The sequence below is a fragment of the Orussus abietinus genome, unplaced genomic scaffold (genome assembly GCF_000612105.2).
Source record: "Orussus abietinus isolate OABI.00-Male unplaced genomic scaffold, Oabi_2.0 scaffold35, whole genome shotgun sequence".
Lineage (NCBI taxonomy): Eukaryota > Metazoa > Arthropoda > Insecta > Hymenoptera > Orussidae > Orussus > Orussus abietinus.
In genome coordinates, this window is record NW_019394237.1 from 109,195 (window position 1) to 123,047 (window position 13,853).

The following is a 13,853-nucleotide window of genomic DNA, read 5'->3' on the forward strand; positions in this document are numbered from 1 at the left end:
GAGAATACTTACTAGGCGCACTTCCCACTCGCCTTACAAACGCCGCACGATTCCTGGATTTTTTTCGCAAAACCTAAAGAGTACTTACTAGTCGCACTTCCCACTCGCCTTACGAAAGCCGCACAATTCCTGGAATTTGTTCACGAAATCCAGAGATCTCTCTTTAATCGCGCCCTTACTCGCGTTATATACGCCACACGATTCCTGGTATCTTATCACAAAACCGAGATTATGAAACGACTCGTTCTCCGTTTCAGATACGACCTGGGGTCCGATAAGCTGTACGCCGTGTCCTGGTACAAGGACAACGAGGAGTTCTACCGATACGTGCCGAAGGGGGCGCCCAATCAGCACAGCTATCGCGTGGAAGGCGTCAAAGTCGACGTAAGTGTCAACTCATTTCCCACCCCTAACCCCCACTTCGTGGGGAATGGTAACGAGGCCGATTAATTAACATATTCGCGTGTCGCCATCTGAATATTCCCCCATGCAACTGGGCCGACTGCTAAATTGCAGGGCCAATTGTTTCTGATCCAATTGGGGCCGCCCGGATCGGGAATTAATGCGGAGGGGATGAATCGTTGACGGGGCTCGCATAGTCACCCCTAGGGGCAGAAGGAACAAGGGGTATTCCCCTTGGTCCTGCACCCCCACGCCATAGACCTCGTATCCTACTAGAAAGGGTTATGCAACTTTCCTCCGAACTGGTCGCACCGACTGAATAAAAAAATTAACGCAATAAATAATAAGGCCATAAGGAAGGTCCCGCCACCCCAAACAATTGAAATATGAGTGTCGCGACCTTCCCAGCAGCCTTTAAATTCCCGCAGAAAATTCGGAAGCGCTTCGGTGCCCCCGGTTAGGACGAAAGCGTCATTTCCGGCAGTACTTTGGTATCGCCTAATTTTCGGAGGCGCGAAGGGGTTGAAGGAAGACTAATCTCGGCTCCCTTGGTGGAAAGGTCACTCCCTGGTGGTTAAGGGGTTGGCACCCCTCTAGGGGGAGGAATAAGAAGTGGAAGTTTACCGGTCGACAAGGGGTGGTTACGCGCCAAGAAGGGGCGGAATCGGGGCGTCCTCTGCAGGTCGTCGGCGGTACCGGACGTCCGATATAGGGCTCGAGAGAACCGGAGCTTCTTCTCGACTATCGATTCCTGGCCAAAGGAAAAGGAGAGAGAGAGAGAGAGAGAAAAAAAAAAAGACACCATGGCGGTGAAACAGACGAGCTAAAATGCTTCGAAAAAACGGGAGTATAAAGGAGGGAGAGAAAAAAAAGGATAATAAATCCCAACCCGTGGGTCGATCTTCCTTCCTCCTTTTTCCGACCCCAGGAGATACCGCCCCCCTCCCCCTGGGGGGGGAGAACGAGAGAAGTCGGGGGCGAAACGAGGAGAAAGTCCTCGCGATAACTGCGCCGCGCGGAGCCGGCATAAAATATTTCAATTTATTCCGAAAGGTATACGGCCGCGGTCGCGTATAATAAAGCCGCATATTCAAAGCGGCAATAAAAATAAAGCCGCCTCCCCCGGGACGGTCCAGGCTCTTCCAGGGGTGGTTTCGCGAGGGCAAAGGGTGGAGGGCCTGGGAGGATGAGGGACACGCCTAGCGTAATTACCGACTCGCATGACCGCAAACAGGAGGGTCTTCTCACCCCATTAATTAGGGTAGGTACCCTTCCGCTTCATTTCGGAACTAGGAGGGTGCAGGTGGACAGGGGCACCTCCCACTTCCACCCCCTGTCTTCTTTCGCAGGCTCGTCTCCCTCGAGACGGTACGCCGCTCTTGTCTGGTCACGCGGGCGCAGCATCCGGGGCCAGCGGACGATTACTGGATTTTTTGATGCCAGGAATTGTGCGCCTTCCGTGCGTTTAAGAAATTGCGTGACTTTCGTGCGTTCCAGGCATTTTCGCAGGCTCTTCTTCCTCGAGATGGTACTCCTCTTTTATCTGGTCATGCGGACGCAGCATCCGGGGCCAGTGGACGATTACTGGATTTTTTTATGCCAGGAATCGTGCGCCTCTCGGGCACTCCGGGAATTGTGCGTCTTTCGTGCGCTTAAGAAATCGCGCGCGTTTCGTGCGTTTAAGAAATTGCGCGCCTTTCGGGCGTTCCAGGAATTTTGCGCATTTCGAGGATTCCAGGAATTTTGCGGGTTTCGTACACTTTTCGGCATTTCCCTCTTTATCGAGAGAGGCTCCAATTTCCCGAGAACCCGCGCGGGGTCGAGGAACAGATAAGGGTGACCTCCTCACGATTTTCTTATCCCCCTCCCATTTCCGGTCCAGGAAGGCATTAGGCCATCTCTCTCCTTCGATCGGCGAATCCTAGGCCAGGGCACCACTCGGCCCCGGTAACTATACCTCGTTAACAGCAGTCGAACATAATGAGCATTACGTGAGGAGACTGGCTCTCGTTTCTCGTTTAATCTGCCCCATTAATCCGGCCAACCCCCCCTGCCCCCACTGCCCCTGGCCACGTAACCCGGACCTAGACTAACGTTTCCAAACCAGGAACCGAAGCCAGCGACCACGTGTCCCACAGGAAAGAACCCCTTCGATTCCTCCGACCGCTCCGAAAACGCGTCGAGAAATCCTCCGGAGACTGGATTGACCTAATTTTTCCGTCAGAACTGGACAGGAAATGGAAAATGAAGAAGGAAGATGGGTCGCACGAGGGGGCTGCAAGTTACGGGTCAGGGGGTTACCCCTTGGTGCACCCCCTGATGCACCTGCGGGAGGGATGCAGCGCGGCGGGCGGCGACCTCGCGCACTACCAACGGGCAATAAAGGGGGATTAATATTTCATTTCGAGCCTCGTAAATCGATTTGGGTAGGAAACACATTGTCGGGCAGAAGGTGGAGTTCCAGGGGAAAAGAGATGTCCCTAGACCGGGACCGCAGGTGGAGTACTAGGGACTTTATCGTCCCAAGTGCATCCTGCACTCTCAGTGCCAGTTTCTCCCGCTCTTCGCGTCCCTCTCTGTCAGAAATGAGAGGGAAAAGGGACGGAAGTTAACCCAGAGGAATACTATCCGGTGAACTGATGTTTCCGTTGGCTCGCGATGATAGGTACCCCCGTTCCTTTTTTTCGTTGCGTTGTTTCGTTCTTTTTTTTGTTTTCCCGCCCACCCCTCGCCGTCCTTTCCATCGGGGATGGAATTACCTCTCTACGTATACACCCTCGAGTATATATATTTTTTCCCCGGCAATTTTGAGCCGCTCTTTCGAATTTTTCGCTAGGATTGAAATTCCGCCGAAGCGTGTCAAATGCCCCGCTCGACAAACACAGGTCGTCGTTTATTTATCCTCCGCGTCCATTTTGTTTAATTCCCACTGCCCGAAAGTGGGCACGGGATGGAATTCGTTCTGGGTGACAATTGACAGGAAGTAAACGTATCGGGACCGGGAGGGGGGCGAATAAAGTGAATTCTCGCTAAGATCCGCGGAGCCAATGAGAGAGGGCCCGATCTAGGAAACGACATCGTGAAACAATTCCCAGGGGGTGTGGAAACCCCCGGAAACCCCCGGAATCCCCCCGGGGGGTGGGATCCTTCCGATTCGATTATAGCGAGACCCGGCGCTTCCCTCGGGAAACCCGGGAGCTCCCCGAAATCTCCTACGGGTCTTCGAAGTTCCTCCCAATTCCCGATTCTAAAAGCTTGGAAGTCGGGAGGGAAAAGGATTCGCCTTTCGACAGTTCGAGAAGCGGAACGGGTTAGAGCCGAGTGGGAAGTACCGCGGCGCTAATTCCCGCCCGGAATAGCCGCGACCCCGGGATTTATTTCCGCCCTGGGTTTTTCTCCCCCAGGTCGGACGGCGGCCGGGGAATAGATATATCTCGGCGAGGTGACCGGGTCTGGAACCAGGTCGGGATTTTTTGGGACGTTAGCCGTGCTTCGAGACCTATCTCAGATTGGAGCGGACCCCCCGCGCCCCGCTCGAGGGGTCCGGTCGAGTCCCCCAGTATTCCTCCAAACCATGGCTTCATGGTACTCAAACGACTCGTCTCAACCCACAGACTCATTCTATCTTACCTAAATCCTGTTCCAGCACCACTCATCGAACGAACAGAAGGTGCTCCTACAGAACGTGGGCCTGACGACGTCGGGCCGGTACAAGTGCGAAGTCAGCGCGGAGGCGCCAAACTTCACGTTGGTCCAGGGCGAGGCACCGATGGAAGTCGTGTGTAAGCTGAACTCTCCCTCGGGGAAAAGCTCGGCGTTAATTAATCGCAGCCACTTGTCCCTTTCAAAGCTTTTCCCCCATTTTTCTGCTTGTTTTCTAATACATGGGTGGGAGGGGGAGGGGCTAATCGCGAGGAGCGCCGCCGAGTTTCGGAGCTTGCGGGCTTGCGGAAACTTCGCGGCCAACTTCCGTCCTCGAGTCCATCGGGAATCTCCGAATCTCTCAAAAGGCCCTTTGTGCCATGTCCGCACCCATTGGGGGAGGGAGCTTTCGATGGGGACTTTTTTCCGGCTTTTCAGTTTCGGCCTCCCCCCCGTCTCCACCCCCTGGTCGGTGCAGCCAACGCTTTGCATCGCTTTTTAAGACTTCGGCCCTCGCTCCGCGTTTTCCCGAGCTTTTCCGCGATTGATTTCCCCCCTCTAAGCCGCCTCCTGCCCTGCCTCCCCCCAACCCCCCCATTGCGCTCGCTTCGCGGTCGACCGCGCCCCCGAGCTTTTTTACGACGCCCGGGAAATGGTCCCCCGGAGACATTATTCTTTGTTTGCTCCTCTCGAAAAGCGGCCGCGCGCGCGCGCGCGCGGTATCGGGAAATGTTTCCCGGCCGGGAAATGTTTTCCGCCGACCCGCCCGGCCGGGAATTCACTTTTCTCCCCGGCTTCCCCCGGGACCGGACGCCATTTTAGGTGACGCGGCGATGACGCGCGGAAGGAACTTGCGACTCGGTCCAGGGGTGCGCCTCCACCCCCCAAGGGATGAACGCCATGGTTGGAAATTATTTTCCTGGGCTTCCGGGATCGAAATCATTTCCCTGGACTCCTCGGATGGAAATTACTTTCCCTGCGTTTTCGGGATCGGAATTATTACCCTGGATTTCTGGGCTCGGGGTTATTATCCCGGGCTCCTGGGGTAGGAATGATCTTCCTGGATTTTTCTCGGTTAGGAATTAATTTCCTGGATTATTCTCGGTTAGAAATTAATTTCCCGGATTTCTGGATTCGAAATTACTCTCCTGGACTGCTGGGTTCGAGATCATTTCCCTGCGTTTCTGGGATAGAGCTCGTTTCCCTGGACTCCTGGGATGCAGAAATTATTTCCCAGGACTCCAGGGTTCGAAATTATTTTCCCGGACTCCTGGGATCGAAAGTATTTTCCAGGTTTTCCCGGGGCAGGGGGGGGGGGACGGATGTATACGGATAAATGAATATATACGCACAGGGGGGGGCGCCGATAAAGCGGAGAATTCCCTCCTCGGAGGCGTCGCGGCGCCTCTGGAAGCGGCTCCGGGGATGTCGCGGCGTACCGTGCTGAGCCAAGTCGTGCGAAACTCTCTTCCGTGCTTTTCCAGCGTTGCCCCGAGAGGACCCCGTCATCACGGGGGAGGAGGAGATCTACTCGACAGGTGACATCCTCGCCCTGAACTGCACGACCGCGAAGTCGCACCCGCCGGCAAGAATCGCCTGGTACGTCAATGGGGTGCAGGTAAGTGTCCACAAGCGGAAGAAAAGAACCCTAAAAATCGAAAAAAAAAAAAGAGAAAACCCTAACCAACCCTAACCAAATCCCGAGTATCGAATTCCCTCCGAGCCCCCCGGGCGTCCTCATCCGCGACCTGGACAAGACGACTGTCGGAGGAATCCCGACGTTCGACATTTCGGAAAATTCCCCTCTCGGCTCGATTTTTCCGGGATAATCCCGCCCCCGCGTAACGAGGGTGCGTCAAGATCCCCCGGGACCCGTACCCCCCCTCCACTTCCTCGGGAAAACTCACTTTAAACGTAGTCTCGCGAATTTTCCAGGGGGAAAGGAGAGAAGAAAAAAAGAAACGAGAGAAAAAGCCGGAAAGGGGCGAAAGGAAAAGCGAGGGGGTGGCGTTTCCCTAAGAGGAGCTTTCCACCCCTGTCCCCCTTCTCTCCCCCACCCCGTCCCGGGAGTATCTCCTCCTCGATACCGTCTCTCCTCGGCAGAACGTAAATAAAAGTCCATCATTTCCCTGTGATCATCAACCCCTTCCCGGCATCCCCTTTTCCTTTTTCTCCCCTCATTAAATGTATTTGACTTAAAAATCGATACCCGAGTGCCGCGTCCCTCCACCCCCTGCCCTCCCCTCGACCTGGTGCATCCGCAAAAGCTCGAATTGCAAGTTCAGCGGAACCAGGGGGGAGGGGGCAGGGGGGCAGGAGGGAATTGTTTGCGATTCCTGCAGGGGTTGGACCGACTCCTCTTGTATAGAATGATAACGGCCATTATGATAACAAGGTCACCAATTACGGGGACGCACCGGAAGTATCTCTTCTTCCTTCTTCTTCCCCCCCCCCCCATATTTCGGGGTTATCCTCAAGAATCGATCCTGATGGGGAAAACATAGGATCGATGGATTCGCGGGGTGTCATTATTTCCCCGAGCCGCGGATATTAAAATCGACTTCCGGGGGGGGCAAGGGGGCAAGGGGGCAGGGGGCAGTCGTCGCATCCGCCGCGGTTCATCGAGCGACCATTAATTCTCGTCGGGATTTCCTCGTCGTCACTTCCGGCCTAGGTTAGCTTCCGCTCGTTAAGGTGGCAGGAAGGTATCGGGGTCTTCGACCAATTGCAACGTCGGGGGGTGAATCCCCCCCGGCTCCCCCGTGGTGGGCACCTGCTCCTTGAGAATGTGGGGGGGTGGGAAAAAAGTCGGCGAGAATTATCCTAAATCTGGGAATTCGAGGCGAGGTGGAGGAGACGAGTCGCGGGGGGGTCTTGGGGGACGGNCCACCCGCCCCCTTTAACCTCGACGTCACGGCAGGCGCCGCGACGTTTGTCTTTCACGCCCCGCCGATTTACCTCAGACTTCCGGAAACCTCCTCTAATTAATGCCGACACCTCCGCCGGGCGATTAAGGCCGATCCGCGTTTATCACCCTCAGCGGTGATTAAGGGGATGCCAAAGTGGCGGCGGCGGGGGGGGGGGAATCAATCGTTCGTAGAAGTTTTCCGCGATACGGGGACGTCGAATCGTGTCAAAGTTTACCGCGTGAGAGGGGGAGGATGGGTGGAGGGTCGCATGAAAATTGTTGTACAATGTCTGTACGGAAATTTTGTTCAATAATGGCGGTCGCGAAGTTCGAGACGACGCGGTCGAGTAGGTCCGGAGAGGAGCTTCATAAAGAGGGAGCCTTAATGGAAACGCGCGGCCAATCGGCGCCGGTTTCGCGGATACCCCGCGGGGGATGTCGCGCGCAATTCCGCGAGAAACGGCTTCCGACTTAAGAGGATTTCCCCGTATCCGCGGAAGAACCGCGCCGGGTGAGGAACGGCCCCGCCGCGGAGAGCCCGCGCGGCAACTTCCGGGAGGATTCCGCGCTTTATCGCGCGCGGCCCGAAAATGTAACCCCGGATCAAGACACCGTCTTGAGGCCCCACCCCCCCCCCTCCCACCCTTAAAACTCGGCCGAAGGGGACGCGCCGAAGTTCCGGCGATAAATTCGGAAAAACCGCCCGAACTTCGCCGCTCGGCCCCCGGCGGATCCCGTGCGGCCCCGGGGGAGGGGGGGCTTAAATCCCGGGGGACCCCCCGGTCGCGGTGCAGGGATTTCCCGGATCTCCCTACGAAGGCCTCCCTACGGCTCGGGAAGCCGGAAAACGACGTCTCCGCCCGGGCGGGAACGCGGCCGGAAAACGCCGCCCGGACGGAAGTTCGCCGCGATCGGGCGGAAAGTTTCCCCGGTAAATTTCCGCGGGATGATTACCGTGTCGGGGCCGATCCCCGGGAACTTTCCGCCCGAGGGACCGGGTTTAAGGGGGTGATCCCCCGAGCCACCCATCCATCCACTCCCCCACCCCCCCAAAAAAAAAAAAAAGATTCCCCACGCACGTTTCATCTCACAATCATAATTCAAATTCCACCAAAATGGTAGATAAAGAAAGGGACAATTTTCTCGAGCCTCCCTCCCACCCCCCATATTTTCTATGCATGACATACAGAAAGAGTGCGTAATCTCTCCCCACCCCCCCAACCTCCTGGGTGGATAATCATCCCTTCGATGCCTCAGGCTGAGACTCAGGGGTGGTGGCTTTTACAGGGTGATCCGCAGTGGCGGATAAGACGGAGACTGCCCCCCCCCCCAACCCCCACGGCTTAGCGAATGCAATCAGGGGAATCAGGGGGGAATCAGGAGTTTCGGGGTGCACCTGCGGGAAGGAGGGAGGGGGCGGAGGGAGCTTAAAAATGATTTAATCTCGAGACTCGTTTATCTCTTTACCCGCTCTTTAGTAAAGTCCCCGAGGACGTCGGAGCGAGGGGTGGGGCGGGGGGGCCTGGATGAATAGCCGCCCCCCGGCGCACCGTGGGGGGTCCAACCCCCCGAGAATCCACCCCCGGAGCTTATTTCCACGAAAGCCGCGGATTAATACATCTCGCTATCCCGAGTCGTTAATTGCGAACTTCCATTATCCCCTGCGTCACCTCCTGTCCCTCCCCCCGCCCGCTATCTAACCCTCGTGACTCTTCTTTATCGACTTCGCTGGGGAAGATCCCTACCCCTTTCTCAGCTGGCGGCACTTCAAAGTACCTCTTTCCAAATCATTCTCAAAGTCTTTCGAACACCTCGTTACCCCCTCCCTCCCTCTAGGAGCAATTAACAGGTGTACCGGTAATTGCACCCCCGACTTGAGGGGGGGTTATTTGTCTCCCGCGAGGATATCCTTTCATATTGATCGGATTTCTTTTCGGTCTCGTGGTCTCGGGATGCGTGAAGAAATCCCTACTTTTTGTCGCAGGTGCATTATCAGGTGCACCGTCAGTTGCAGGGGTAGATTGGGTGGCCTCTTCGTTACTCGTCTTCCGGGACAATTTCTTCCTTCATTTTATCCGTTTTTTCTTGTCATCCCAGGTTTTGGGATGTATGGAAAGATTGCTCCGATTTCTTGTTTCTCTTTTGCAGCTGCGAGCAGACTCGGAGACGACGATCGGTCAGCACGGGCTGGTCTCGTCGGTGTCGAGCCTCAGGCTCGAGGTAGGCCCTCGACACCTGTCCAGTGGGCGAATCAGCGTCAGGTACGGACCGAGCCATTTTCTCTCTTCTCTCTCTTTTTTTTTTTCAACTCGCATTGTGATCCCTTCATCTCGGTGCGCAGATGCGAGGCGACGATACAGCTCATCCACCAGGAGGCCGAGGCGCTGATGGACCTGCGCGACACCCAGGTCTTCGGTAAGGGCGGAAAGGGATGGGATTCCCGAAGTGATCCCAGCTTCCCGGTCTCCCCGGAGGGCCGAAAAGGGAATCCACCCCTAGGGGAGGATCGCCATCGCCGCGTCTCTAGGGCCGGCGGGGTGGAGCAATAAAAGGGGATGCGATTTTTTCCGGCCCGTTTATTAGGAGGCCCCCCCGGCCCCGCCATTTTCCTCAAAATTGGCGGCGTATATAAATCCAATTTGGACAACATTTACAGGCCGACACGACAATGGGATTATCAATTAGCGACCCCTCCTAACGATTCCCCCCCCCAACCCCGTTGTATGCGGAAAGCCACCGGCCAACGAGACTTTTCGAGAAATTCGAGGGGGGCCCTGAGGCCCCCCAGCCCCCGTAAAAAAAATCCCCCAAGGATCCAGGATTCGGAAGCCCCACAGAAAAAAATCAACCACTCCAAGGTATGATCCTGAATCCGAGGGAAAAAAAAAAGCAAACGAATCAACGAGCCGATCGGCCGATCCGCAACTTTTAGAATCCGCGGAATAGGAGAATCAGCCGGGGGGCGCCGAGCGTCGTCCGTTAAACGAATTACCGGACTTTATGGATCTGCAAGTCCGTAAAATTTGCACGGGACAAATCCCGGGACGCGGCAGGAGGCGGCGGAGGGGGCGGGGGGAGGGCCCGACGGTGGAAGAAATTAAAACAATAATTTACAGAGCGCCGTCCCGACGCCGAGGCGGCGGCGCTCCTCCGTCCTCGAGCGTGGCTAGACCGAGTCTAATTGCGACCTAAATTAGACCACTGTTGACTTAACTAATTTGTCGCAAACTAACTCGGAAGGTGTGCGAGACGACACCGCCCCACCCCCCGGTTAACAATTATTACTCCAATTATTTCCCGGGGGATCGACGATTCCCGACGCATCGGGGGCAGTCGCCCCCGATTACTCCGGATGGGGGTAATAATTATCTCCACTCGTTAGATGGGAAAAAAAGGAGGGGGTGGAAGGGGGTGGAAGGGAGTAAGAAAAAAAAAATATCCGCCGCCAGGGATCGATCCCTCGACTGACTCTGAGAGCGGAGGGAGAGAGGTAGAGAGAGAGAACGAGAAGAGAAGGGTGAGAAGCTCGGAGGTAAAAAGTAGGTAACCGTGTAATCCGTTTCGAGACAGCGCGGGGGCGGGGGGCGAAAGGGAAACCGGGGGGGCCCCCTGGGGGTTACATCGAAGAAAGCTCCGGGAAAATCCACGGGGGCCGAGCGGGGCTAATAGGATCGAGAAAAGAAGGAACGTAAACCGGAAGAGCGGCGGAACGACTCGGCGAAATTGCCCCTAACGATCATCGATTTTCTCGTTAGGGGCAAATCGTTCGTGGAAGTCCGCCGGAACGCCTCTCGCATTAGTCCTCGAGAGGAGGGCCGAGGGTGAGAAGCCCCCCCCATTGCCCCCGGCGACCCGAAGGATCCACATTCTAGCCCCCTGCAACCCTTCTCGCGCCCCCGGGGGACGATTTTGGCAGAATGGTGGGGAATTCAATTATATCATTCCCTTCTGGGGGGGGCGACCCTCTGACTTCTTTTTGACGGAGGCCCCCTTCGCGGATACGTCGCGACGGAGCCTGTTTCTAGGTTAAGTCGCCCTTTAACCGCGCTCCGGTCGACCCGTCGATACTTAAGCCCCGAAGTGCCCCGACGATCCCCCACGGGGGAGGCCGAATTGCAAAATAATCGCTTCCTGGCTCGCTTCCTGGCCGGCTCCCCCCGGGATTACGTGCCGTCTACTCGCGCCAGCGGCCCCGTGCGTGACTTCCGCTGGGGGAACCCGATTCTAGTGATTTTGCTGGTCCTGCCCCTGGGGGGACCGACCCGGTCACGACGAGGACCTCCTTCCGACTCTTCGCGAGCTCCCGACCTCGGTCAACCCCGGGTGCGCCCAAAAATTCGGGATCGTCGACCGAGAGCTTTTGGTCCCATCCCTGACCTCGGTCAACCTCCACTTTCCATGTCCTTGCCCAGGGATTGGGTAACTTCGACCTTAAATTTGCCGAAGATTTTCAGTTTCGTGGAAGACCTTGCTTTTATCCGGTCCCTGACCTGGGTCAAGCCTTTCTCCACTTCCTATGGCCTGATAAAAAAAAATTGGTCCACTTCGATCTCGAATTTTTCCCGAATTTTCAGTATCGTGGATGACCTCGCTTTGATGATTCATGGGGCAACTCCACCCCGGATGTCATGATGGTGGATCTGTTCTTGAAATTTCCTAAGTTCCTAATTTTTTAACTACCTTCAGGAACTATCATATACGAGCCGAGGCACCGCGCCGCCCTTAAAGGAACTAATTTCCCCGTTCCCCGGTAACCCGGATTGGGTTACCTCCCATCCCTGGGGTAGGTTAGGGTTTCACCAGGCTCGTAACCCCCGAGTTAAGGGGAGGAAGATGGTTGGCTGCTCGGCGGATGTTACACGTCGATTCGGCTCGTTTCTTGCTTTTATTTCGAGGTTAGGTTCCCCGCGGCGCCTCGAGGCTCCCGGCTCCATTCCGCCGGTTTTAGAGGAACTATTTATGGCGAAAGGACTCCGCCACTTTTCGCTCCCTCCCGCCTCCACCGTAGAGAACAACCCCATCCACCCCCGACCACCTGTGACGTTCCTCGTCGCGTGAAAAAAATTCCCCCAAAGGAACCATTCCTCTCCATTTTCCCCATACCCTGAAACAGTTCCTTGCTCTCGCTCGAAGTTGAAGACAATGGGTTTGTCCTTCTTTCAGTGCAAGGCCGGGCGAGTATCGGAGGACCCTGTTTGCCCCTGCTGGCCATAGCGTTCCTCCACCGGCTCCTCCCTGTGGGGTAGAGGGTGGCGGTCCAGAGGGTGGAGGCACCCTTCCGGGAGAGGACCACGTAGCTGGTGACGAGGTCGGCGAGAGGGGAGGATCCACCATGGGCAGAGGGACGGGGCTCTTCGTGACGAAAGACAATCATCCGCTGGGAGGATCGCGCGGCCTAGAAGAGACGTCATTCGGTGACGGATCCGTCAGACCAACGTCGATCTAGGGTTCATTAGGAACCTAGGGTACATCATCAGGAGCCTGGGGCACCCATCAACAGGAGCTTGAAGTACATCGTCAAGATTCTATGGTACCCATCATCAGGGACCCAGGATACTCATCATCAGGAACCTAAGGTACATCATCAGGAGCCTGGGACGCCCATCAACAGGAGCCTGAAGTGCATCATCAGGATCCTATGATACCCATCATCAGGGACCCTGGATACTCATCATCAGGAACCTAAGGTACATCATCAGGAGCCTAGGACACCCATCAAGAGGAGCCTGAAGTGCATCATCAGGACCCTATGATACCCATCATCAGGGACCCTGGATACTCATCATCAGGAACCTAAGGTACATCATCAGGAGCCTGGGACACCCATCAACAGGAGCTTGAAGTACATCATCAGGATCCTATGATACCCATCATCAGGGACCCAGGATACTCATCATCAGGAACCTAAGGTACATCGTCAGGAGCCTGGGACACCCATCAACAGGAGCTTGAAGTACATCATCAAGATTCTATGGTACCCATCATCAGGGACCCAGGATACTCATCATCAGGAACCTAAGGTACATCATCAGGAGCCTGGGACACCCATCAATAGGAGCCTAAAGTACATCACCAGGATTCTATGATACCCATCATCAGAAACCTAGGGAATCACCATCAAAAGTCTAGGATCCCATCCCCACAGGTCCCTGATCCAGATCGCTTGCACAGGCAACGCATCCAGGAGGTCGACTTCTAGGTCGGCCAGCAGCAGAATCGTTGTTCCCTGCTATCTTCCCGCACAGTTAGCCTGGACTCGTCAATTAGATTAATAAAATTAGAAGACACGCGGGATTTGGCGCGGCTCGACCAACGAAGAGGACCCTGCAGAGGACCCTGAAGAGGGCCCTTAGAGAGAGCCGCGGCGACTCGTCGCCCTTCGACTCCAAGGGTAACGATGTACATATCATTGCGCCGGACCCTGGGTCCGGGTAATCCGAGTGGATCAACAGTTTCTAGCGATTTAGGGAAACCAAGGGTCGCCTCGGATCGGGTGGGAACGAGCCCCACCCTGTACATTGCCTCGATGCACTAGATAGTCAAATCTCGCCGAAGACGAAGGGTCCCAAAAAAGCCAATCTCCCTATAGGTCAGTCTTCAGCATCCTAGTCGACATATCTGTACATAAACATAAATGTCCCACCTAGTGGAACAAAAGAATTAAAAAAGGAAAAAACAAAAACCGAGCGTTCGAAATTCCCCTCTCGAAAATCGCCGTCTCTTAAGGGGGTGCTAAAGTGCCATCCAGGAGAACGAAATCTCACTTCTCTCGTAACTGGGTGTACCGAATCGCTTGAAACTTTGCAAAGAGACTGATAAATCTACACGGAAGGTCCCTACGCGGCGAAGATTTGAATTTTTGCAAAAAAATTGTTTAAACGTCTATAAAGAAATTTTGAAA

General features: G+C 55.4%; 1 protein-coding gene across 1 annotated transcript in view; it reads left to right on the plus strand.

Annotated features, from left to right (window-relative positions):
• The window catches only part of LOC105694928, a 34,615-nt gene extending 21,577 nt beyond the window's left edge, over positions 1 to 13,038 (plus strand). The window contains exons 3-8 of the mRNA XM_023431951.1: positions 258 to 384; positions 4,049 to 4,184; positions 5,529 to 5,662; positions 9,101 to 9,213; positions 9,294 to 9,367; positions 12,830 to 13,038. Coding sequence (XP_023287719.1) covers positions 258 to 384; positions 4,049 to 4,184; positions 5,529 to 5,662; positions 9,101 to 9,213; positions 9,294 to 9,367; positions 12,830 to 13,038 — 793 coding nt within the window. The remainder of the gene's footprint in view (positions 1 to 257; positions 385 to 4,048; positions 4,185 to 5,528; positions 5,663 to 9,100; positions 9,214 to 9,293; positions 9,368 to 12,829) is intronic.
• The last annotated feature ends 815 nt before the right edge of the window (positions 13,039 to 13,853 follow it).